The 27,324-nt window shown below is 40.1% G+C and overlaps 1 protein-coding gene across 1 annotated transcript; it reads right to left on the bottom strand.

Annotated features, from left to right (window-relative positions):
- On the bottom strand, window positions 1-26,805 carry rasef (RAS and EF-hand domain containing). Its single transcript, XM_086314580.1, has 18 exons — window positions 26,334-26,805; window positions 23,549-23,878; window positions 13,619-13,765; window positions 12,263-12,353; window positions 10,907-11,002; window positions 9,945-10,022; window positions 9,726-9,841; window positions 7,565-7,633; window positions 7,334-7,400; window positions 6,886-6,974; window positions 5,591-5,891; window positions 4,473-4,595; window positions 3,934-4,126; window positions 3,627-3,708; window positions 3,394-3,508; window positions 2,901-3,008; window positions 2,661-2,737; window positions 1-2,276 (listed from the first exon to the last, which is right to left on the bottom strand). Exons 1-18 carry the CDS (start codon window positions 26,636-26,638, stop codon window positions 2,174-2,176), a joined length of 2,490 nt encoding a protein of 829 aa, XP_086170706.1. The 5' UTR covers window positions 26,639-26,805; the 3' UTR covers window positions 1-2,173.
- Between the last annotated feature and the right edge of the window lie 519 nt (window positions 26,806-27,324).

Here is a 27,324-nt window from a genome sequence, read left to right as displayed (position 1 = left end):
ACCAGTGATTTTATTTCCGAGCTTACAGACACCGATACAGTTATTCAGCAGTTAGATAATATAACTGTTTTTTTCTCTAATATTAATAAAAGAGATCCATAAAATGAGTTTGAACAAATCACCAGGATTACAACTTTATACAGTTAAAGCCATACTCTGTTCTCTGCCCCCTGTATTTCATGTTTACCTACTCATTGTGTAATAAATTAGTTATTTAAAGTTTTACCTAAACTATCGGGTCATTTCCTAAGATAATAAATTCTACAACACAAAATTATCCTCAATGAAAAGACGAAAAAGTAACACTGCTGTGGCATCATAATAATAAACATGGTAGGTTGCGATATTGCACCAGGGTTTGTCGTGATGAACAGAGAACGAGCCTTTGTCACTTTAGGCTCTCCCGTGATTCTTGGTGTCTACGTGATGGCGGTAAATTCTGATATGACCATAAACATAAATAACATCAAACATTTCAAGCTGTACATAGAGGAAAAATAACCGAGCGCAAATGTAATTACATGATTGTTGCAGTGGTGAGCAAAGCTACAGTGCAATGAAAAAGTATTAACCCATTTAGTTTTAGATGTCTTAGTTTTTTGGCATATTTGTCACATTTAAATGTTTCAGATCATCAAATAAATTTTAATAGTAAATGAAGATAACCAGATTAAATACAAAATGAGGTTTTTAAATGTTTTTATCTTTTCTTAAAGGCAAAAAGCTATCAAAATCTACTTGGTCCAGTGTGGACAAGTAATTGGCTCCCGTTGTTAAATCATAGTAAACGGTTTCTGTGATTAACCACAGAAGCTGTCTGACAAAGTGGAGAAGGCTAAAATATTTCAAAACCCAACACATCGTGCTATGATCAAAAGAAATGGCTGAGAGACAAAGTCATTGATATGGATCAGTCTGGAAAGGCTTATGAAGTCATTTCTAAGGCTTTGGGCCTCCAGTGAACCACAGTGAGAGCCATTATACATGAATGGAGGAAACTTGGAACAGTGATGATCCTTCCCAGGAGTGGCCAGCCTGCAAAAATTACTCCGAAAGCACATCGATGACTCATCCAGGAGGTCACAAAAGAACCCAGAGCAAGAACTGCAGGCCTCACTTGTCTCAGTTAAGGTCAGTGTTCATATGCAACAAAGAGAAAGAAACTGAGCAAAACTGACATCGATGGCAGAGTACACAAAAGCTTGTCTCAAATTAACCAAAAGTTTAACAACTTGGAGAGTTTGAGTCCTGTCACATCTGCATACAACTAACACAGCTTGCCCTGAAGCTCAAGCATATTTGGGTGATGCAGCAGGACAATGACCCAAATACACCAGCCAGTCCACTACTGAATGATTAAAAACAAATCAAAGTCTGGACTTAAATCAGATTGAGACCTTAAACAAGCCATTCATGCTCAAAAACCTTCCAATGTGGCTGAATTAAAGCCAATCTGCAAACAAGAGTGAATTAAAATTCCTCCACAGGGATGTGAAAGACTCACTGTCCATTTCTGCTGCTGAGGTGCTGAGGGTGACTAACATTGACTAGATTTAAGAAGAATTACTTTATCAGGTGGATTTAAACAGCTTTACCCCCCTTAATAAATGAAATCATCATATAAGAACTGAAGTGTGACAAATATGCCAAAAAAACAAAAAACAAAAACAAAAAAAAATCAGGAACTGTTTTGCAACACTGTATATCAGGATCTGTACTTTCTTGTCATGAACATAAACCAAACTAGCTTTCTATTTTCTGCCATGTGCAAATATTTAACAACATAAATATCACAACCATACTCACTCACCTGGCCTCAGATTTAAACCTCACATTAAAAGTCTACTTTACTCTCACAGCTACCTTTCGCTTCTCCTGTGTCACCTGCTTTAACGTGCAATTAGTCAAACAGTGTAAATGACACCAAACAGAAAAAGGCAAATTTGTTATAACATAATGAAAAAAAACTTTGACATGGCGAGAGGTTTAAGCCAAGATCCAGCGGTTAAAAGATTTAGCAAATAAATGTTTGTAATGTCCCGTCTCTCCACTTCTTTACTTCACCCTCTTAATCCAGCTGCGGTTATTCACATTGATCATTTGTTCCTGCTCTGCTTTTCATGTCTTTTTGCATGTGCACAGTCCACATTAAGTCCAGTGTGGACGAGTTTGATCAGGTGCAGCAGGAGAATTTTGGCTGATTTCTGGGAGCGTCTAAAATCGGCAGCGACTGACGACTGCTTTTTTCTTCATAGTTGGCGAACTTTGTTACCTGTCTGTGGAGTGGAAAAAAAACACAGGTAAGACGGGTAAACAGGTGAAAGATGGGAATGTGGAAGAAAAAAGAAAAAGAAAGTTTTACTTTTAAATGCCAGAAAGCGTTTCACTTGTAAAACAAAAGATCAAGCAGTATTTATGGTTATCATACAATGACGTATCCCTTGGTGGACGTTTAAACTTGTTGTTCTTAATGTGTTACTGATCAACACTGGCAATGCTTAGTTAGTGATGCGATATAAGCTGTATATACAACATCCATCCTCCAATAACGAAGTGAAACACCCACTAAACTAATGACAAAATGTTAGCTTCTTAATGTCTAATTCATGAAGTCCCACAGCTTTGTTTTGTTTTGGAATAATCAGGTATGTGAATCTCACCTGGCCAGGTGCAGCACGGCCTCCAGGATGTTGGATCCATCTTTGGCGCTAGTTTCACAGAACAGAGTGTTGTATGTCTGTTGGTCAGAGACAGAAAACATTTAATGTTTTAATATTTTTATTAACTGCCATTCATTCCTCGAATTACAGGTTACAGTTTAAATAATTTCTCTCCAAGTTGGATGTGTAACAGGTAACTGTAAATGTAAATGTTTGGTAAAATTTTTTATTTTTAATTACCATGGCAAGTTTCTCCCCGTAGCTGGCAGGAACGCAGCCAATTCCATCTTGTCTAAGATCAGACTTATTACCCACAAGCATGATGGGAATGTCCTCGTGGGACACATCCTGCCAAGAAAAACAATGAACAATAATAATAATCATATTGAAATCTCTTGTGACAGGTTACGGAAGGTGTGCTGAACTTGTTTTACACTGAGCACAAACTTCTGAACACCACTGGCCGAATATACAACACACACACACACAGAACACCAGATCATATTGAATACATGCTTATCCAACACTTACATATTGGCTGCATGTAAATGAAGAAAAACAAGCAGAATCATCAGTGTGACCTTTAAATATCTTTTGATAACACAAATGCTGCCAGCGTCACAGTGGACACACTTAACCATATGACTATATTATACATGTTTCTGATGCCTGGACATCTCACTTCAAAGTGTGTCAGGTGGTAACCGTATAGCTGTGGACGGTATTGCTTTACCTCAATCATATCCACCCACTCTCTAATATTGAGGAAGCTCTTCTCGCAGGTGACGTCGTACAGCAACAAAACACCGTCTGCCCGGCGGAAGTAAGACTTCGCAATACTGCGAAACCTGAAAATAGCACAGGAGATGGCTCAAACTAGACAGTTACAAACCTCATGTACTCTACTAATGAAGTGCTATTTATTGTCAAGAAATAGCAACACGTACTATCCACACCAACACATACCTCTCCTGCCCCGCCGTATCCCAGAGCTGAAGCAGCACGGGCTCTCCGTCCACGATTAGTGTTTTCATCTGGAAATCCACTCCTGAAAACACAAAGAAGAGCCAGTCAAGAAGGAAGCAAGTGAAAGTGTTTAATAGCTGATCAGAATAACTACATTATACTATTTTAATGATCTTACTTCACAGTCTACAAAAATTAAGCATTAACCAGTCAGCTGAAACTTCCTCCAAGCTTTTATTTACAAGGCTTCTTGTAGAGAAGAGGACATGACATTAAAATGCTTGCTTTTAGTTTGTGTCCAGCTCACCCAGAGTTGCACTAGAGTTCATTTTGAATTCATTCTTGCAGAGGCGAAGCAGGAAGCTGGATTTCCCCACAGCAGCGTCCCCAGCTAACACGATCCTGTAAGCCTTCTCGGACGTCATGTAACCCAGGTCAGTGCTGTCCTTGTCCTTCTTCTGTAGCGGTGACAGGAAGGTAGTGCTCTCCAGGAAACTTTTCTGCACATTTGCTTCAAGTTGAATTCACTTTATCATCAGCAATGATCATTTTGCAGTTTCCTCAACTCTTACTAGCGACGATTTACACATAATAAGTCCACAGCCATAGCTACTACAGAGCGAAATGTACCTTCTCATACATTTTTTTTTCTACAGTGTCAAAATGTTAGGAAGAGACGAAGGGTCACAAAGTCTGGTAAGGTCTCTAAATAATTACAAATTTTTTTCCAGAAATCTGACTGTAACTTAAATTTCAACAATAACCCCAATAATCCTGTTTTTCTGACCTTTCTTACAAAATAAAAGAACCCTCTTTTATGACTCCTCTCATAATTTTCTCTCTCACCTGAACATTGATGGCACTGAGGGCCTTTCTCGTTGTTGGAGCTGGTGGTTCAGATGGCTTCCAGTCCAAAACTGAGCTGCTGTCTGATCCGAATGCTGATTCCCCATCCTGTGTCTCTGCTGGCTGTGATATAGACACAAAGTAGCAGATAGTTAAGCATTCAAGGCAAGAATACGCTTTTCCCCCCTGGAGTTAGCTATTTTCACTCTCTATGTGTTTAAATACCAGTTTGTATTTAATCATTAATTATTATCGTCTATGTAGGTTCTCAGTCATCCAGGTCATGGTGGTCTCAAGAGCTTGAAAAAGAGGGAATTAAAATGGTGTATGCATAGGTATCATAGGTAACAGCCCTATGGAACAACTTGGTCATCCCTTTTCAAACAGGTTAGTCAGAGAAACTTATTCAAGCGTGACGGTGCAAAAACGGGTCCATCCCAAGATCAAAACTCCCAAACACAAGCTAAACATCAAAGTGCAGGAGTACTTGGAGATCTATGCAGCAGAAACCCAACAGCCACTCCACAAATGCATGACACAACATTGAAGAGGCACCTCAACAGGAACAGACTCAGGTGTAGATCTACACTAAAAGGTAAAAGGAAGCTCTTTGGAGGGAAGACAGATGTTTTAAAGGAGGAGCAAAAGAGGCCATCGCCATGAACACTATGTGTGCAACAAAGGTTGGCAACGGTTTCCAGGCACTTCAACGCCCATTCAAGTCTTTCCACTGTTGTTGTAGGTGACCTCAATAGGTCACATGATAGGGTCGGGCGAGGCCTCACAGTGGCTTCACCCTTAACCCCCGGTGATGGTAATGCCTTTTTTCACAGCATGGCTCATGTGATGACGCACGCGATCAATAGCAGACCAAGAACCACCTCCAAAGGGGAACACCCCCACTAAGGGTTAAATACCTGGGACTCTCCATCTTTTACTTTTATACCTGAAGAAACCTCTTAGATTGGAGGTGAAACGTCTCCACAGACTTGAATAAGCCCACTTCCTTTCTTCTTCAAGTTATTACATCTGTTGTGTCTGTTAGTTATTATGTTATTAAGTCTTAGACTTGGTAAAACAAATATGTAGCTATAAGCTAGACATGATTATGGTCTTACCTCAGTGTCAGAGAGTTCTCCGATTACACTGTCGTTGTTATCGTCGTCCTCCTTTTTTTTCTCCGGACTGTGATTCTCGTCCTCTTCTTCTTGACCTTTGACCTCATGCTCTGAGTCATAGCCTCCATGTGAGCCTCTGAGCGTCGACAGGCCACTGTCCACGTAGATCTCAGGTAGGCTGTCCTCCTCACACTCGCTGCTGTGCCTGCGCCTCAGGCCAGGGTCACACATGGCCAGGGCAAGGGTGTCACCGCTGGGCCGGCGGCTGAACAGAGGGTACTCGTCCATGCGCTGGGAGTACCTGAGGACGAGAAAGGCAATAAAAAAAAACACAAAATCTCCTCCTGTGTGTGCTTCAGGTAATAGATCATTTCACGCATAAAGTAGTTTTGTTGGTTTTCCTGTAGGATTTTTGATGGAATACCTGCGAAGCTAGATGTGAGGTTTTTTTTTTATGTCCTGGACTTATTTTGGGTTAATACGCTCTTTTGTAATAACATTTACACAGTCTACGTTGTTTTTAATGAATAGTAATAAAGTAAAGTACTAAAAACATATGATAGATCAATTTTTAAGTTATATATAAAACCTGTAAACAATATTTTAAAATGTTATGTGCATGTGTAGTTTTTGTATAAAGTACATGATCTTGTGTGCAATATATGTTGTTTTCATATTGCTTCTGCCTAAATGCCTGTAAAAGTGCCAAAAGGCAGAACCACAAGCTAAAACTGTAATAATTACATACCTGAATCGTTTTTTAATTAACTTTTCAGAGAGGCAAAACTAATCCTCACATACATTGTATTCACTGGTCAAAAGAAAATACTTTTGTTGTCTCGTTTTAAGATGCAAAAAGTTCTTATTAGTGCAAAACTGGGCTTGAATTTGCTGCTTTATGGTACAAAAACAAAACCTTTATGCCGGATAACTGCAGAATCTCATGGTTCAGCTTCTCACAGCGGCTTAAATAAATAACTTGCAGCAAAATCTACTAGACAAATAAAAATGTCACATGTTCTGGGAAAAGAAACCTTGTCAGTTCCAAAAACATCTGAATGCACCGATAACTTCTGTCGGAGCCAAGTAAACTCTACAGTAACTTCAACATTTATTTGAAAAATAAAAATAAAACAGTTTAAATATATATATATTGTTTTTTAGGAAAACAAAATAATTCCATTTTTGGTGTAAGACCAGCTCTAGTGTGCCAGTGCAGAGAATATACAGATGATTAATGTACATTTAATGCACAGATGCTCTTCTTTGTCATCTGTGTTGTTTGTAGACCGTACCTGTCTAATAATGCATATGGTGATGTGTAGCAGATGCTTTTACTTCTGCTTCTTTCCTTAAATTCTCCTGGTGATCCTCCGTTAGACTGCTACACACAAGAAACAAAAATAAACTATAAAATGTATTGTTATAATCTTAGATGTGAATGATGTTATGTTGTAAGGCAGTGCATAGTTTTTAATGACCCCTTAGAGCCTAAATGATGAAATAATTCCCAGAAATTTTTTTTTTCAAATTACTGATAAGTTAAATTAATGAAATAACATTTTGCACATATGAGCTTTTAGGATAAATTTAAAGACTAATTACTTTTTAAAAATAGGCTGCAGTCCAATCAAATGAGTGGATCAAATCAAACTAAGATACGAAAATGTGCTAACTGAAGACATTTAAAATGTCTTTATTTATTTTGTGAATGAAGTAACTTTGTTAAGTGTTAAGATTTACCCTCGTTATCCTCTCCAGAGCTGCTCTCAGGCCATCATTGCTGTCATGGAGCTTCCTGTTGGCTGTCCTGCACACACACACACACACACACACACACACACACACACACACACACACACACACACACACACACACACACACACACACACACACACAGAGAAAAGACATTTTAAATGTAGGCAACCTTGTAAAATCTGTTTCAGCAGGTGTGTGTGTTATTATCTGGCTTACTGTAGAATCTCAATCTGATTCTCCAGGATGTCTCGTTCATCAGAGAAGTGTTTCATGAGCTCCTCGTCTCTGAAGGAAAACAGAGACAGACAGAGACACAGTTAGTGAATCTAAAGAAAAGCTTTACACCAGAAAGCCTTCTTCCTTCTTTTAAGGTGAATGTGTAAACCACTACATTGTGGAGCCAAATGTTACTAAATCTGAACACAAGCATATATTTATCTATCAATTTAAAAAAAAAACATATCTAAAGTGTTACATATTTTTGTATGTTCATCGCTGTTTAGGGCCTCAGTTTCTACACAAAGCTTAAACAACACAAACTCCTTAAATGTACGGATTACTTTTATTAGAGAGAGAACACCGACTCATAGTGTGTTAAAACATTTATATTTCTTCTTATTCAATCATCTTCCGAAAGAGAGAGACCCCCTGCACAGCCCAAACGCCAGTTGCAGGATCTCGAACATTAGAATCATAAACTGTGCCTCATATAGGTGTTATTTTGGTACTTTACACGTCACACAGTTTCAAACATTGGTTATAAAGTTCCTCTTTTCTGTGTCTTATCTATTAATATGCCTGTGCACTAAAACTTCCTGTTTTTCAGTCTGGCTGAGCACTTAGTTTATGAGTCAAAAGTGGCCTTGCTTTACAAACCTTCATGATTAAAGTACATAAAACAATATAATGAGAAAATAAGGATACTATGGATATTAATTACATGACACTTTCAAATGATAAATTCTACAAAGTCTTAATTTTGACTAATTCTTATATTGTTAAACCAGAAGGGGAAGCAACCAAAGTAAACTAAAGATGCAATACTTTAAAATAAATTTAGGATCTTCAGTCAAACAGCAGCTGCTGCAAAATATAACCAACATGGGTTATATGCCGTATCTCTAGTGGCCACTGGAGGCTGCTTCAGAAGTGAGGTGATTCCAATAGTAAACAAAAATTGCATACAGAAAACTGGCTTTAGCACTATGGTTTTCTTTTATTTACAATCTGCTGTCTGAAGGTAGGTAATGTAAAATATAAACATCTGGAAGAGGGATCCCTCCTCTGTTCTGCTTTTTCTTTTTCCCCTGCTAAATGGTTTATTGGGAAGTTTTTTCTTATTGTGATATGTAAAAACATAGTAGGTAAAAACATCAATCTTGAATCTATTATATATCCATCCATCCATCCATCCATCCATCTTCATCCGCTTTGTCCGGGGCCGGGTCGCGGGGGCAGCAGCCTAAGCAGAGAGGCCCAGACCTCCCTCTCCCCAGCCACCTCCTCCAGCTTATCCGGGGGAATACCAAGGCGTTCCCAGGCCAGCCGAGAGATATAATCTCTCCAGCGCAATTCTATTATATATTTTCAATAAAATCATCATAGTTTCCCCATTAAATAATGGCTGATATTTTTATACAGTCTTCTCCTTTTTTACACGTCTGTCACAGTTGTGCAAAGTTACTGAAAGACACGCGAGACTCCTCAGAGATGGAGGAACAAAAGTGTCAACCCAATGAGTCAGAAGCAGGCGGGGTTTTCTCCTCCCTTTGTCTCTGTTGCGTCTGTTACTAGGTAACGCTCCCAAAGATGTTATTGTACGTGTGAAGGCACTCCAGGATATCCTGTTTCAGCTGTGACAACACAATAAAATTCTCAGGAGCCAACATGCAGACAGACAACCAGGAGAGGTTGTGCCTCTGTCGTCTGTCTCTGTTACTCGGCTCAGGGGTGGGGTCGTGTGATAAGGTATTCTGGATTCTTCTAGAGTCAGTACATTTAGCTGGTATGAAGTGTATTCAGTGGTTTTACAAGTGTAAATATTTATTTTTCTCAAGTTCTCATTAATCTTTAAACAAGGAAAGAAAAAGGTGGAAATACAAACCTGTTCTGCAACTTCTTTTCATCAATAATGGAGGTTTAGACTTTCATGGTGTGCAGTGAAACTGTATGTGTTTAGAGAGAGCTAAATGATGTGAAGTACAAATCTTTTTTTTCTTTTTTTTGTTTCTTTTTTAATCATCGATGTAAAAAAGTAAAAAGAATAAATAACATGTGGCTAATTAGATGTGGTGCTCAACTTTAACTCCACGGACCACACGTCAAAATCTGTACCGAGGGTTTAAATTATTTAACGAAAGCAGCCAAACCGATTTACCGCTCGGAGTTGATGCTTTGATCGGTTAGCTCGGTCTTCAGCGAGTCCATCTCACTCTGCAGGCAGGCGACTTTGGTCTGAGACCTCAGCAGCTCCTGCTTTAACCGCTGGTTCTCCTGCAGACGCACAGACAAGCAGCAAAACAGAAGATTACAGCTGTGTGTTGTAAGCAGGAAGCATAATGACTGTATAAATGAGTTCAAATACATTCACTCTCACCAGTGTTAGCTCATTGATCTTCTTCTTCAAGGCCGGGCTCTCGTCTTTCACTGTGATGTTCTTGTACTTCTCCTCTATCTGGTAAAGTTGAAATGTATAGGATAAAGATTATTCGACCTACTCACTCTTGTGGGCTACTTTTACTTGTACATGCATCCAGAAATGTCGATTCTAATTGGTTCAAAAAAATAAAAATAAACAGCTCTTACAAATCAGTTTCAGAGGAGTGGGGAAAAAAAGTTTCATAAAACGGCTAAATTTGTACTATTTAAACATTTTAACCTGATGACTTTCGGGATGCTTTTTTCCGTGCATGTTCTCAGACCTGATGCAAATGCTTGGACACATACACAGATGTCTTCATTAAGACCAACCCAACACAATAACTTGCTTCTCTGCATGCTTGATCTGCTCTTCAAGATTGTATGAAATCACTTCCCTTGTAAACAGCTGACTTGAAATCTTCAGTAAGAAGGACCTCAGTCAGATTGAGAAGCAATAGTAGATTTTTCTTATCCAAATATTTACTGTGAAGTTTCAGTTAAAGAGGTCCAGCTGAGATTTAATGGACTCTGTGAAGCTGCTTCCTGCTTTCAAAGATGTTAAGTTCTGAAATGGACCCAGAAAATTATTCTTCATCCTCAATAAACACGAGATATATAAAATCAAAGGTTTATTTACTCAATTAATTAATCATTAAGAAAAATAAGGTATAAATTGAATGGTATACCAATCAATTTTAAACCCGATTCCATTAAAGTTAACATTTTACATTGTACTAATATATTTACTAATAATGTACTAATATAATTAAAATGAGTTAAAGTCAGCATTTTGGATCTAAATTTGTTTCGAGCGTAAAATCCTTATTGTGTCAGTATCATATAAATATGTTTAAAACCACCACTACAGCAATTGTGTTGTAAAAAACCAGAACTCAGTCAGACAAGTTAAAAATGTACCATCTGCATCCTCTGGATCTTACACTGCAGCTCACACACTTCAGTTTCATAACTTCTTCGTAATTCACTCAGCGAAGCCTCTGCTCGCTTCTTCTCCTGCAAAAGCACAAATACAAACCCCCCCCAAACAGAAAATATATCAATCAGTTGCATCAGAAAGGCAGTTTACTGTATGATTTGTGTGTTTGTGTATGTGTGTGATTGGCTTTTGCTTCTTACTCTGCATAAAGCCATTTTAAAGTGGATTTTAAACCCCTTGATGAAGGGTCTGAGGAATCAAAAACTTTTTTTTAATGTACAATTTCCAAAATAAATTCCTCCGTTACAGGTGCCAGGATATGACAGTGTGAATATCATGGTGTGAGAGGATACAGGTGACCGCCCTCTAATTTTGTGTGCTTTTCTTAGACAAAACAAACAGTAGAGCCCGAGTTAGCTGAGTCAATGGAGAACACTTACATAACTTTAGGCACAGTGATAAAACAGAGTTTATATTCACAGCTTTTAAAGAAACGTCAGGACCACAGATAAAATCAACATGTTTAAATAAATTCAATGGTTTGTTTCCTGATATAACAAGTGATGCTTTATGTTTCTGCCAGTCTTTGTCAGCTTTTCTTCCTTTTATTGCATTTTATTTCATGTTATGGAAAGCTAAATGCTGTTATCAAAGCTTATCATTTTCCACAAAACACTGATTATGTGTTCTGCTGGATTTTGGGAAATATCTGCCGCTTTCATGAGGCTCCAAATCTGGGGGCTTTTAATTCATAGACGATATATTAAGACATAAACAGACCTAAATTTAGGCATTAAAAAGCTGCTGTAATAACAAATTTGCCTACTCTAGCTGTGGATGTGGATACGTTTGACAAACAGACAGAATTCATAGAGATTTAACTTCATCAGTCAATAAAAAGCAGGTTAAACAATTCAAAGTTCAGGTCAGCCACATGCTGATGTAGCTGACCTGGCTCTTTATAGATTATCATCTTCATCCACACACCACCATCCTTATCACCACCAACACATACAGCCTTATCATTTTAGAATAGAGGATAAAACATGCCCCAGCACCTCGAGTTATCTGCTGTTTTATATCCACAGAGTTGTGAGAGCAGCAGGCGTGTCTGAATTGGGATCAGTAAGCTGCTACACGGCTGCGTATGTTTGTTTGACATGAGGGAAGAGCTGAACAAACGCGCCCTGCTTATCACTTTGCCTACACAAACTCCAGGGAAAGAAACGCATCATAGCAACTAGCCGAAAAAAAGCAAACAGTGTAAAAACACAAAGTCACGGGTCTGCAGTGGAGGGTCTCATATGTGTGTCGTGTGGGCTAGGTATTGGTCCCACCTGCTCACGTGTTTTTCTCTCGGTAGCTTGAATGCGTTGGTCCATTTCTTCCTCCATTTCACTGAGCTGCATTGATGCTTGGTCCTGCGCTCTGTAACACAGTAATAAGATCACCTCACTAGACTCCAGATATTTCTATCCATGTGATCCAGGCAGCTGACGCTAACTTAACTTTCTGATTTGTGACAGTATTTATTGTTCGCCTGACATTTGGATTGACACAAAACATTTGTAATTTCTTAGAAAACAAGCTTGACTATCAGTGTCAAACAGTCATGCTACTTTTGTCCAATCATACATAAGAACATTTTTGAAGCCAGATACTGATGTTAGACGAGAGGGCCTGACTCACACTCTTCTTTCCTGTTATCCCTACTCCCCCAAACTTCACTGCTGGCACACAACTCGGGTTCTCCTGGCACTGGCCAGACTCAAACTTGTCCATCAGACTGCCAGACAGGGAAACGTCTGGCAGTCCTATAAGCATTGGCATGCTTTGCACCGATCCATCCAATACCTGACATTGTGCTTGCATTTAGCTCTTGACCTTGGAAACCAATGACACGAAGCTCCCTGAGAACAGTGTTTGTGCTGATGTTAAATGCCAAAGGAGGTTTATAACGCGGTAATTACTGAGTCAGCTGCGCATTAGAGACTTATGTCCCTCACAACTCAGTAATCCCGCTCATAATATTAAATGTTTTGCTAATTTAGGAACAAGTTGCTGTAGTTCTTTTATTCTTCCACTTTGCGATAACAGCCACTGTGACAACGTGGATGAGCAGTTGGAATACTCTCCACTTGTCTCAGAAGTATTGACTTTTTCCACATTAAGCACATTATTCTCTACCTATGTTTATTTGCTATGATTTGCTATTGTCAAAGTAATATTGCTGCACCTACTACCCTGGGTTTGTTTGTGTAAGCTTTATGTTGCCATCAAAATCAAACATTCAGCACATTAAAGCAAAGACTCTGTCACAGGTTGCTTTGTATTTTTTAGGCTGCAGAATTAACTCCTTTGTGCATACTTACATCGACTGTTCTCAGCCTTCGTGTACGTCAGGTGTAGGGAAAGGCCCAACCAGAGTTTCCTGATTTTTAAAGTACTGATGATGTCATGTCTGACATCAACAGGTCAAACTAAGAGGTTCAGTCTACATTGATGCACTGGTAGTTATGCGTTTTACTTATGATCTGGTTGCTCAAGTCTCTCTCCTGTGGTTCATACTCGTCCTGTCTACATCTTTGCCACATGCTCATTAGGGTGGCTGTAGTTCAGTATGTAGAGCAGGTCATCTGCTAATCGTTCACAGGTAATGACTGATCATATATGTGTGTGTGCATGATGCTCACCGTTTGATGGCAAGTGCCAAGTTCTCCATCTCTGAGTTCTGCTGTTTGATCTCTTTGGTGAAGTTGAGGATGACTTTCTCAAATTGAGGAATCAGTCTGGGCTCAGTCAGACTGATGTTCTGATACAGTGTTGCTGCTTGCTCACGCCTGGAGAAAAATCAGGAGATAAATTAGCTCGCTGCAAACAAATTTTTGCTAGCAGAAATTGAGGGTTACATTAAAGAATTTTGGTTTGTACGGTTTGATTCATTAATATTTTTGTAGTTTTGTTTATTAAAAAAAATAAAATCAAGATGCGATTGAAGTGAAGCCTTCCTGCTTTAATTCAATGGTTTTGCAAAAGGATGGCAGTAACTGTTTAGACAATATAAACATTTTTATACACAGTGTCCCATTTTCAGAGCTTCAAAAGCAATTGACCACTGTGCATGATGACAGAATTATTTTGATGATTAAGAAAAAAACCTTTACAACATCTAACCAAGTTAAGAATAAACTCTTGAAGAGGAAGACATATCATTGTCAAAGTCTACAATCAAGAGACATCTTCATGGGTTTACAACAAAATGCAAACCACTGGTTAGATTCAAGAAGATGAAGGCCAAATTAGCCTTAGCCAGAAAACACAATAAAATACAGTGATGGAAACATGTTTTGGACAGATGAAACTAAGGTTAATTTGTATCGAAATGATGGGAAGAGAAAGGTTTGTATGGCTGTGACTGGAACTGGGTCACAAGTGTTTATTGATGATGTGACTCCTGATAGAAGTAGCAGGATGAGTTGTGAAGTATACAGGGCTGTACTCTCTGCTAATACTGATCAGGCACAGTGTAAATTCACAGTGCAAATGGATAATGACCCAAAGCAGACTGCAAAAGCAACCCGAGAGTTTCTCAAGCTAAAGAAATGACATAATCTTAAATGGCCAAGTCAGTCACCTGATCACAACCTAGTAGAGCCGCTTTCAGTCATGAAATAAGACAATAAAGGCAGAGAGACCCAGAAACAAGCAGCAGCTGAAGGTGTCTGCAGTAAAAACCCGGCGGAGCATCTCAAGGGACGAAACACAGCATTTGGTGATGTCCATGAGCTTTAGACCTCAGTCACTGACTTCAATGGATTTTCATCTGGGCTTGGTTGTAGTATAAAAAATGTCTATAATTCCTAAACAGTTCGTAAAAGTTTTTTTTAAATCCCCTTAACCCTGTAAGACCCAACTAATCAAAAAATAGCCAGAAAATTCTGATTTTTTAGAACTTATAACAAACTTATAACAAAATCCACAAACATTTTTTTGCTATATCATGTTGTGTATGATATATTTTTATGATATATGAATTATATATTGTTTGTATGGCATTTCATACATTGGGTGTGTTTGGCAACTTTATGTTAACAACAGTGTTAATTTTAGACAAAAAAAAGGAGTTTTGTCCATAACATTTTGAAATTATGGCAAGTGCTGATGATGTTGATGAGAACGAGGTCTCAGAAACTCATGCGTCAAATATGATACAAAGGTCATTATAGGGTTATATTTAAAGCTGAAAATGCACTTCACTCACGTCTTGAATGTCTATTTAAAATCCGCTGTAGGGTACACACAGATAAAATAACAAACAATTCTGTCTTTGTTCGGACTCAGCTGAATATGCTCTAAAAACAGACATTATCCAACAAATTCACAAGAGGTTTAATTATTTATTGAATATTTTTTGAGTATTTGTTTTATATTCTTAATAACAATGGCGGTGTGGACACACAAAAAATTTACCTTTTTATTATTAATTAGATAAATGGCAGACAACAGATTATTTCTTGTAGGTAACACTGGATTACAATAACAGGGTTAAAAGTCTTTAACTGTGGGAAAATGTTTCAAATGATAAAAATCCTGATGTTTTCCTCGCAATTGTGCATTTGGAGTTCTGATTTTCATTTGATCTGCTAACAAGACTGATGTTACAATATGAAAAATGGAGTGTAACAAATGAGTCAGAATCAGAATCAGAATCAGAATACTTTATTGATCCCTGGGGGAAATTATTTTTTGTTACAGTGCTCCATTTTAAACCAACATTAAGACAAGACAGACAATACGCTAACTAAGAATAGTACAATATATACATATATATACATACATACATACATACATACATAAATAAGTCACTTATAAATAAATATTTGGAAAAGAAACATGTGTAGCTGTAGCAGCAAACAGTGTGTTAAGTGGATGCGTTGTACAGGGAGATGGCCACAGGCAGGAATGATTTCCTGTGTCGTTCAGTGGTGCTTTTCGGTAATCTCAGTCTCTCACTGAACGAGCTCCTGTGACTGACCAACATGTCATGGAGTGGGTGGGAGGTGTTATCCAACATTGTCTTTATCTTGGACAGCATCCGCCTCTCCGACACCACCTTGAGGGAGTCCAGCTCCATCCCCACAACATTGCTGGCCTTACGGATCAGTTTATTAAGTCTGTTGGCATCTGCGACCCTCAGCCTGCTCCCCCAGCATGCAACAGCATAGAGGATCGCACTGGCCACCACAGACTCATAGAAAATCCTCAGCATTTTCTGGCAGATGTTGAAGGACCTCAGTCGCCTCAAAAAATAGAGACGACTCTGGCCCTTCCTGTAAAGTGCTGTGGTGTTTTTAGCCCAGTCCAGTTTATTGTCAATGTGTACTCCAAGGTATTTATAGTCCTCCACAATGTCAACACTGACCCCCTGGATTGAAACAGGGGTCAAGTGTTTCCTGGTCTTCCTGAAGTCCACGATCAGTTCCTTGGTCTTTGCCACGTTGAGCTGCAGATGATTCTGCTCACACCACGTGACAAAGGAGTCGACCACAGCCCGGTACTCTGTCTCATCATCTCTGCTGATGCATCCAACCACCGCAGAGTCATCAGAAAACTTCTGAAGATGGCAGGTCTCTGTGCAGTGGCTGAAGTCTGTGGTGTAGAGGGTGAAGAGGAAGGGGGAGAGGACAGTCCCCTGTGGTGCCCCTGTGTTGCTAATCACCTTGTCAGACACACACTGTGGGAGACGTACATATTGTGGTCTTCCTGTCAGGTAATCAACAATCCAGGACACCAGAGAAGCATCCACCTGCATCGCTGCTAACTTATCACGCAGGAGGGTCGGCCTGATGGTGTTGAAAGCACTGGAAAAGTCAAAAAACATGACCCTCACAGTGCTCGCCGGCTGGTCCAGATGGGTGTAGACACGATTGAGCAGGTAGATGATGGCGTCCTCTGTTCCGAGACGAGGCTGATAAGCGAACTGAAGGGGATCCAGATGTGGTCTTACTATGGGTCGCAGCTGGTCCAGGATGAGCCTTTCCAGGGTCTTCATGATGTGGGAGGTCAGTGCCACGGGCCTGTAATCCTGGGGGCCACTGGGACGTGGCGTCTTTGGTACAGGGACGAGGCATGATGTCTTCCACATCACCGGGACCCTCTGCAGACTCAGACTCAGCATAAACAGTTTATGAAAGACTCCACATAGCTGGGGGGCACAGGCCTTGAGGACAAGGGGACTCACTCCGTCTGGTCCAGCAGACTTGCCTGAGTGAAGTCTCCTCATTTGCATCTCAACCTGGTATTGAGTGAAGGTGATGGGTGGGGGAGGGGTGTCAGGAATCTCACAGGAGGCAACATGTGAAGAGAGAGGCTGGCACAGTGGTGTGGCTCTGGATTCCAGGCTGACTGCAGGTGAGGTTGTGGGGGTGGGAGCAGACACTGTGGTGTCGAATCTATTGAAAAACAGATTCAACTCGTCGGCTCTATTCTCACCTCCCTCAGCTCCCCTGCTGTTGGTTGGCCTGAATCCAGTGATGGTCTTCATGCCCCTCCACACCTCTCTCATGCTGTTCTGCTGGAGTTTCCACTCCAGCTTCCTCCTGTAATTGTCCTTAGCCTCTCTGATCTTGTCCTTTAGTAACACCTGGACCTTCCTCACCTCCTCTTTGTTGCCCCCTCTGAAAGCCCTCTTCTTGTTGTTGAGGAGGGCTTTGATGTCCTTAGTCACCCACGGCTTGTTATTTGGGTAACAATGAACAGTCTGAGCTGGAACAATGGAGTCGGTGCAGAAAGTTATGTAGTCTGTGATACACTCAGTAAGCCCATTGATGTCCTCGGCGTGAGGCTCACAGAGTGTTTCCCAGTCGGTCACCTCGAAACAGCCCTGTAGTTCTGCTAAGGCCTCCTCTGACCACCTCCTAACAGTCCTGGTGGTCACAGGTTCCCTCCTCACAATTGGCACATAGCGGGGGGTGAGGTGAATCAGGTTATGATCTGACCTACCAAGTGGGGGGAGGGAGGAGGAGCTGTATGCATCCTTGACGTTAGCATACAGTAAGTCTAAAGTTTTCTCTCCCCTGGTGGGACAGTCCACATATTGTTTGAATGTTGGTAGTGTATTGTCCAGTGATACATGGTTGAAGTCACCCGAGATCACAATAAAGGCACTCGGGTGCTGAGTCTGTAGCCGAGCTATGGCAGAGTGGATAGTGTCACATGCAGCTGTGGGGTTAGCAGAGGGGGGAACATAAACAGCCACCAAGATGACGTGAGAGAATTCCCTGGGTAAATAATACGGCCTGAGTCCAACAGCACACAGTTCAGTGTCCGGGCAACAAATCCTTTCTTTGATTGTTATGTTGGCAGGGTTACACCACCGGTTGTTAACTAAAACAGCAAGCCCACCTCCTTTACGCTTACCGCTAGCGATGCTGTCCCTGTCCGCCCGAACAGTGTGGAAGCCTTCCACGGAAGCATTCTCATCGGGAATGACCTGGTGCAGCCATGATTCGGTGAAACACATCAGGCTACACTCTCGGTATTCCCTCTGACTCCGTACCAGTGCTGAGAGCTCGTCGATTTTACTTGCCAACGATCGCACATTTCCCATCACGATAGACGGCAGACACGGTTTAAACCTCCTCCTCGCTTCGAGCCTCCGCTGTCTCACCGTCACCTTTTTTCTTCTCTTCTGTCCTTGACCTCTGCATCCCCGATGTGTTTTCCTCCAAATTTCAGCTGGTACTTCTGCGGGCACTTCTGCGGGCCTGGCCAGCGAGCCGGCCGGCATCAGGGCGATCAGCTGATCTCTGGAGTAAACAGTCCGTGCGTGTAGGAGATGTGCCGCGGTCCCGTTCCATGATAAAAGTAACAGTTCCACGGCCACCAGAAGAACAAAAACTCTCTCAATCCACATGATTGAGTAAGAGATAGAAAACGGAGGAAAATACAAGTCAGGAAAAAAAAGAATACGTAAGAAAAAAGAGCTAAACTAAGAGAAAAGCAGGAGCGACTGTAACAGGCTGCACGCTGGTTGGCGCATGCGCACTAGAAGTCAGGGTGTAGTACAGCTTTAATTACACTAATATTAAACAAAATAAACACTAAATAAACAATATTGAGAATGCCTTAAGTCAACACTCCTTTGACAGGTAGACAAACTGTTCTACTTTATTCTGAGTGGCTGAAGAAAGTATTTCATCAGCTTGGTAGAAAGTTTGCTATAAAGTTTGTTCTATCTACCGCTCCACCCTAACAGCAATTAACATAATTGAGATATTTAGCAAATCTACATTTTTGTTGAGCCTTTAAAGATTATTTAGCAAGTAGAAAACAAAACGATTTGTGTGTCAGTTTAAGTAATATCTGATGTTGGAATAACTCTTCTAATTTTAAAGACTGATTTTTAATGAATGCTTCTTTTCATGTATGTCACTTTGCTTCCCAGTGACACAACCTGTCGTTTATTTACCCTGAAAACAAAATAGCTTTCCTGGTGTGTGTTAAACCCGAACTCAGAAACGCAAAAGCCGAAAGAATGAAATCAAATGAAGAGACCCAAATTAAACCCTGTAAAATTTTGTATTTATATATGAAATTTGTGTTCAAACACAATTTTTGTAAACAGTTGATCATGTCAACAAATGCAGAGTAGAGACATTTGACCCCCCTAGAAGAAAATTCTTGAAAACCGAGCAGTGAAAGCCTTTTATAGGTCAAACCATCTTTCCAGGCTCGGTCTCCATCAGCTGAGAGACTGAACAAAGTTCATAACTCATTAGATCAGTCTCAAGCATAAAGAAGGAAGAAATTGATTTTTTGCTCTTGACTTGTCTTCTTGTTCTCACACAAAATATCTTTTCAACTCCTGAAAACAGACATCTGTCTGAAGTGAAGCGTGTACTGGGTTTTCCAAACTATCCTCCCTCAGCTGACTGATGTAACAGTGACTATAAATGCTTGAAGATGAAAGAGTGCATTTATCCGACGGCACCACCGTGACAATCAATGTCCTGATGCCGCAACACAACAGCATGAGCAAAAGTCCCATGTAAGGCCAGTGGCCACATGCACGTGGATAGGTCTACAGTGTGTGTAAAGCGAGTAAGCATTATCGAGCCCAGTCATTGGATGTGATCATTTTCAGAGAACTGTTTTTATCACTTAACCCTTTAAGACCTACCATAGAACCAAGTTCGCCAGAGCTTATATTATATTTTTACATGCTGTGGAGCCATTTTTGGGAGCATTTCAAGTTGCTATACATCAATACAACCATTATAGCCCAAACTTTAATAATATGTATGCATTAAGTGCATAGTAATTACATAAATTGCAAAAAAGTGCAATAAACTACAAAAAAATTGAAAATCGTTTTTGTTTTTTTAACATATATTTCTAGTTAGAGAAATTTAAGAGGCTTATCCCTCAAAACTGTAAATACAAAAAAGTTACACAAACTAGTTTCCCACCACAGGAAATTTATTTTGAGTGTCTTCATAGTTTTATTTTTGAAATACACCAATTTTTATATACTGCAGGAAAAACGAAAATAAATATTATAGTGCAAATTTGCAAAATAACAGCATATGCATCAAAATAAACTATTTCCAGCAGTGTAATATGAGTCTTAAGCATCCCAGAAACGACACAGAAAGTCATAAAGTCAAACATAACTTTTTAAAACACATAACAAGTAAAACACAAGCTCATAAGGCCCCATTCGTAAAAAACTACATTTCCGCAAAATGACGTCACTTCCGGTTTCGGGCAGGTCATGCGGTCATGTGATAGTTCGCGCTGATGGACGTAGGAAGTGTTACAAACAGCTGATGGATCGGCGAAGCGTGTTTCTGGAATATCATGTTTTTGTTGCTGCAAGTGATTTTTATGCAGTTTTTGCAAAGCTTTATGTGGAAGGAAACTGTGACCTAGGACAAGCTGATGGCATAAGATGTAAGTACAACTCCTCCAGTTTCATATGCAAAAAAAATTATTGCGCTAGCTTACTTGGTTGCAGAGCTACCGGGATTTAAAAATAGTTACGCAAAACAGAGCGTGCCCGCTCCGATCGGCTGTAAAGGGTTAATACTGATTTATGAATAATTCAAGCATAAAAAATGCACCTAACACACAGGATGAGCCACATACACATAACAAACCACTTAGGAAATAATCAGTTTTAAACTGTATTTTAGGCACTTTGTTACTAGCAGCTTGTTACAAAAACACATCATTTATTCTCATTTCCTTAGCTGAATCTACAAAAATGCAAAACATAAAGAGAAACGGAGAGAAAAAGCTGAACTGGACTGAATCAGTTGCACCATGTCTTATGAATCCAAATTTTAAATGTTTGGTTTCAATCATAGTCAGTGTGCACGATGGAGATCAGGAGAGAAGTACAACAGTCAGAGTCTACAGTCATCTGTAAAACACAGAGAAGGCTCCGTCATGGTTTGGGGGAGTGGCTTCATGTTTCAGCATGACAATGCTCCCAAACACACTTCCAGAGCAGTAAAAGCATATTCAGATAGAAAAAACACAGTGGAACACAGTCAGTGATGGACCGGCCTCCTCAGAGCCCGAATCTCAATATTATTCAAGCAGTGTGGGATCATCTAGACAGATAATCGAACAAAAGGCAGCCAACATCCAAAGAAGAGCTTCATATGTCCTTCAAGAAGCCTGGAACTATTGCTGAACATTAGAGAATGAGACGGTGTTAAAGAATAAAGGAAATATCAACTCATAAGAATGCTACCAACTCTGTTTTTCCCTTATATACTATATTTCCATGTATGTTTCCAATCATTTTCCATTTTCCTAACAAAATATAAAGAAAAGAGAAATGACTTTGCAGAGTGCTGTAGGGGAGACCGGGGATAGTTGTAACGTGGGTCAGTTGTAACACTTCCAATTTCTCCAATCAGGGCTAAGTTTCAAATGATGTGATTCATCCTGTGCATGCCCAATTCAGTTCTGCTATCACATGTGAAAAATCAGCACATTTTGTCAAACACAGACAATTTAACACGAAAAAAAGTAATTTGTATGCCAAAAAGTACGTTTTTCTACTTTATTTCAATGTTTAATAGCATTATCTGCTTTGCAGTTAAACTCATCAAACTTAAATTGTGTTATTTGTATGTCTATGGGGATGTATTCTGCGTAGGTCTTTAGTGCTAATGTTTTAGCCGTTGGCTGTAATGTTAGCTAGTTCATGGCTATAGGAGTCTGGGTCAGTTGTAACAATAATGCAGATGTTAAAACTTACCACACTATTACTTTAACTTATATTAAACAAGTTGGGGCAACGACATCAGCAGAGAGAGGTTCACTGGTCGCCTTTGTATATGCGGTTAATGCCATTGGCAACACAATTCCTCCACTGTTTGTGTTCCCACACATACATTATGCAGACCACTGTGTCAGAGATGGACCAGTAGGAAGTACTGGTAGTGGAAATAAATCAGGATGGGTGCAAGAAACAGATTTCCTCATCTTTCTGAGGCACTTTGCAAACCACACCAAGGTAAGCCATGATAAAAAGTAATGGAATTGCGATGCTGGTGAACAACTACATTTTTTCAGCTTCATTGTTATGTTCAAAAGTTGGTGCAAGAGTTGTAGGTTATAATGCCCACTGATCCAATGAGGCCAAACTCAAGGAAGACCAACCAAAATTAATGAAATATTCAGTTGCAGAAAATTCCATAATTTGTCTTTTTTGGGGGGTTGGAATATGTTCAAAAGTTAGATTTCTGCATTCTGTCACACACACACACACACATAGCTACATAAATGGCTTTAAGTGCATTCGTGTGTTGAATAAAAAAGATTACATGTTAATGTTTTGTCAGTACCCTTATTTCATTGTGTTACATTTCACCCCAGGATATGTTACAACTAACCCAGGCTACCGCAGGCCCACCACCCGCAGGAGGCGCCATAGGGGTCTGGTGCATTGTGTGCCGGGTGGCGGCCAGGAGCGGAGGCCCTGGCGGACTGACCCCCGGCTGCCAAGACAAACTATAACTGAAGATAAATTAAACAATCATAACAGAGCATTTTAACTTTGAATTTTTGTTAGGAATTACTTTGATTTATGGATTAATGGCACAATTGTTAAACATGGTTTGGAGTTTGCTCCCTTTGTCTGCTTTTATGTTAGAGCATGAGTGATTTGCACAGCTTGCGCCTTCCCATACACCTGTGTGTGTGAGGGGGGTCACCATTAATGCCTGTCTTTAGCTTACATGCATTCTGGAAAAAACAAAAAAATAAAAACGTGAACATCCAGAGATTTTCACACAGGCGCACTCTCATTTTCATATTATTAATAATGATTTTAGTCATGGATGGAAATGGATTCGTCGTTTTGTAGCAGCAAACTTTGAAATGTGCTCTGGATCTTTCCCAGAGTTCACCTTTTTAAATTAGATGTGTGCTTTACTTCAGAGGTGCTATTTTCCCTGTGAAGATTAATTGTCACTATCACATTTACGCACACTGCGCTCACTGTTGAACGCACTCATATCTCCTGAACATTTCCATATTTTAAACACATCCGCCCGTCTGTACCCATCGCCCTTACCGGCCAGAGAACAGCTGTGCACTCTCACCTGGGGATGAACTTGGCCTGCTCGTTCAGTCTGCTCTCAAAGTCTTCCCAAGCAGCAGACGGGTCGCCTCCTTCTGACTCCATGTCCGCCTCGTAGCGGTCGTGAAATCCGCTGATGAACTCTTGCAGGGTGACAGTGCCGTCCTTGTCGACGTCCAGCTGGTCAAATATTCGGTCAGCCTCGGCTGCTGACACCTGTAGCTCTGCGCAGATTGTGAGAAACTCGTTTCGTTCGATCTGCCCGGAGTTGTCCACATCGTAGGTGTGAAAGAGGGACCGCAGCCGGTCCTGTTCCTCTGCGCTCATTCCCTTGATAGGGGGCTGTGGCTGGCTGGGGTAAAAAAAAAGAAAAAAAGAAGGCGTTTCGGTAAATTACAATTACCACCGAGACGACGAAACCTTGAAACCTTACAGGAACGCCAGCGTTTTACTTTCCGGACACCAGGAAAAAACAAAAGTAGTCCAAACTCCAAACTTCCAGAGTTAATCCGCTCCTATCCAAACATTACCACAGCTGGTGTGCCCTTACAAAAGTTTTGATCAAAGAAATCCATTTTAAACAATCCAAACTATCATTAAAATAAAAGCATTTGCTCCCGCGTAGCCTTCACGCGAGATGTTACAGATTGTTGTAGCCAATGGCCAGCTGGACGGAAAAAGCTGCTGTGTCTCACTGCCTCAGGTAACGCGCCTGCCATCGCTACCTGCCAGTGTGATCACTCCCCTCTCTATTCCTAACAATAGACCTCTGGGCTTCAGGCCAAATGAAAGTGGCTCTGTGGCGAAAGCCTATTATCGTTCTAGCTGAATAAACTGAAGTTTCTGTAACTGAGGGAAGAACAGACTGACACACACGTAGTCTAGATTTCCATTTTTTCCAGGCCCAAATTATTATTTGACTATTAATCACATTAAATAGAGGCGAATATTAAAAAAAAAACCATGTATACATAAATATTAATTTATTTATCTGTTTCAACACAATAATATTAACTGTTTGATAGTAGACTTTACGTTTATATCATACTGAGGACCTTTCAAATTCAAATCAGTTTTATTTATATGGTTTCAAATCACTAAAACAGTTGCCTCAAGGCACTTTATATTGTGAGATAAGGACCCTACAAAAACATGGAGAAAACAGAGAAAACCTCAACATCAAGTGTTTGCTCATGATCACCTATGAGCAAACACTTGATGGCAGTGGCAAGGAAAAACTCCTGTTTAATAGGAGGAGACCTCCTGCAGAACCAGGCTCAGGGAGGGGCGGCTATCTGCCTGGGTGAGGGGAGGAAGACAGGACAAAAAACATTCTGTGGAAGAGAGGCAGTGATTTGTAACGACTAAACATGTAGAGAGTGAAAAAAGTGAGTGAGCAAGAAACACTCAGTGCATCATGGGAAGCCCCCAACAGCCTAAGCCTACTGCAATATAACTAAAGGGGGATGCAGGGTCACCTGATCTAACCATAACTATGTGCTTTATCAAATAGGAATGTTTTAAGCCGAATCTTAAAAGCAGAGAGGGTGTCTGTCTCCCGAATCCAAACTGGGAGCTGGTTCCACAGAAGAGGGGCCTGGAAGCTCAACACCCTGCCTCCCTGCTTCTACTTTGAAATATCCAAGGATCCACAGGTAAACCAGCAGTCTGAGAGCAAAGTGCTCTACCTGGTTGATATGGTACTATGAGGTCTTTAAGATGAGATGGCTCCTAATATTTTAAGATTTTGCATGAGATGGGAAGGATTTTAAATTAAATTCTGGATTTAACATGGAATTAATGAACATACACCAACATGGAAGAAATATGTTCTCTCTAGTCTTTGTAAGTATTCTCATTGCTGCAATTTCCCATTTCCACTGCAGTTTATATGGGAAAATACACAAAAATGAACAAAAACATACTAAAATACTCTAATGTTACACTAACAGGTATCATAATGAGCCTGACGTCCTTGTCTTATAAAGTAATCATTTACAACAGGTTAAAGAAACCTCACATGTAGCTTTCAGATTGCTAAAAAGTAATTGCACCTTCTACCTTGTGATTGAAATGCTGTTTCTACATCAAAATTACTTTATTTGTTCATCATCTTCATCACTTTTTGGCACACTGGCACATTTGCCTGATTTTCCTGCTCTGCCATGGTAACACAGCCCAACCTACTCTTGTTATCTAAGGATGGTTTCCTTGTGTGAAAAACATTAGGATCCATTGACAAAAAAGCTAAAATTTGCGTGCAGTACGTGGAATACAATGAAGTCACCAAGCACATTGTTCAGTTTTTACTGCCTATGGCAGGTTAAGCAGCAATCCTCCAGCTGGATGCCCACTGACCTGATTTTACAGACTGCTCTGCAAACCAGATACCTCAATCGCATATCTTACAAAATGTGACAGCTGTGATATTGTTAAATTTTGTTTAACACACAAAAAATCTAGATTAGTACATCACACTTTGTTCTTCAGTAAAAATCAGGTTAATGAACCAGATTATTGGTTATGCTTCCTGTTTAAGGACATGTCAGCAATGCTTGGTCCACATTTTCATAAATAAATTGTCATCTAATTTATCTTCATATTCAGCTTCCTGTCAGGTCAAAGTATCAGTTTCTGTTATCCTAAACTACACGATCTGTACCCACAAGAATAGTTGGATTCAAACCTTTCATAAATCCTACTCTACCATTAAAGAAGACCGCCCCATGCAGGCATATTTTACACATTTTGCTATGACAAGTTGCTGTTAGCTACACTCAGAGCACTCAGGCCTTTTCACCTCTCACCTGGACAGGACCTGCTCTTTTTTATCCCAAGCTGAGGAGTCTGTGTCTTCTTCAGCATCATCTTCTTCCTCCTGGTGCTGTTCTTTGAAGCCACTAAGGAACTCCTCTAAGGTCACCGTGCCATCCTTGTCGACATCCAGGCAATTGAAAATGCCTTCTGCTTCCTGGGACGAGACGTGGAGTTCTTGGCAAATGGTGTTGAATTCATTTTTTTCAATCCACCCAGAATTATCCACATCGTAGGCATGAAAGAGAGAGCTCAGGCGCTTTTGTTCCTCCTCCCTCTTTTTCTTTGCTGCTGCCATAGTTTTGTTTTTAATTTCTGCAGCAATCTGGCTTTTAGATTTGAAAGCGAGTATTTGCAGATAATAAAAAGAGCGAAAAAAAGTACTAGAAAAACAGGCAGAGCCTACAGGAGTTTAGCTGTTAGGTAAAGTGAAATTAAATTCAGAGCTGGATTTCCATTTGATAGTTGATAGCCAGTCGTAAGGTTAAACCCCATTGTTGGAAGGAGACGGAGTGCAGCTCCAGGAATAGACTCACTCCTTCTGATATGTTTCTTTTATATCCTCCCCCTCCCGTCTCTCTTTCTTTTTTATAGGCATGCAATACTGATAATAAACTATTTTAGGACCATAAAATGTGGTGTTGCAAATGCTGTTAAACCAAACAGCATCAAGCAAGAATCCTAACAGTGTGGCCAAAATCTGCAAAACCAGCAACTGCATAAAAACAGCACTTTTTTGTGTTTTGCCCTCAAACAAGTTAAAAGTAAACCCTCGGTATTGTCTTATTAAAGTGCCACTGCTGATGTGGTTCCTCCTTTGACTTTGTAACATAGTTGGCCATTCACAGCATATGAATTATGTTTCCTATCTTTGATTATTAGTACTCATTGGAGCTTTTATTGGAAGGCTCTTTAAACCTGGAGTCATACTAGTGCAAAACACACTGCTAGTCCTGCTATGATGATACCAGCAATGCTACACAG

The sequence above is a fragment of the Aulonocara sp. 'chitande type north' Nkhata Bay genome, linkage group LG12, assembly GCF_057382095.1.
Source record: "Aulonocara sp. 'chitande type north' Nkhata Bay isolate Kocher_YH1m ecotype deep benthic linkage group LG12, A_spYH_male_GT1.1, whole genome shotgun sequence".
Lineage (NCBI taxonomy): Eukaryota > Metazoa > Chordata > Actinopteri > Cichliformes > Cichlidae > Aulonocara > Aulonocara sp. 'chitande type north' Nkhata Bay.
This window is presented reverse-complemented; position numbering and strand designations above follow the sequence as displayed.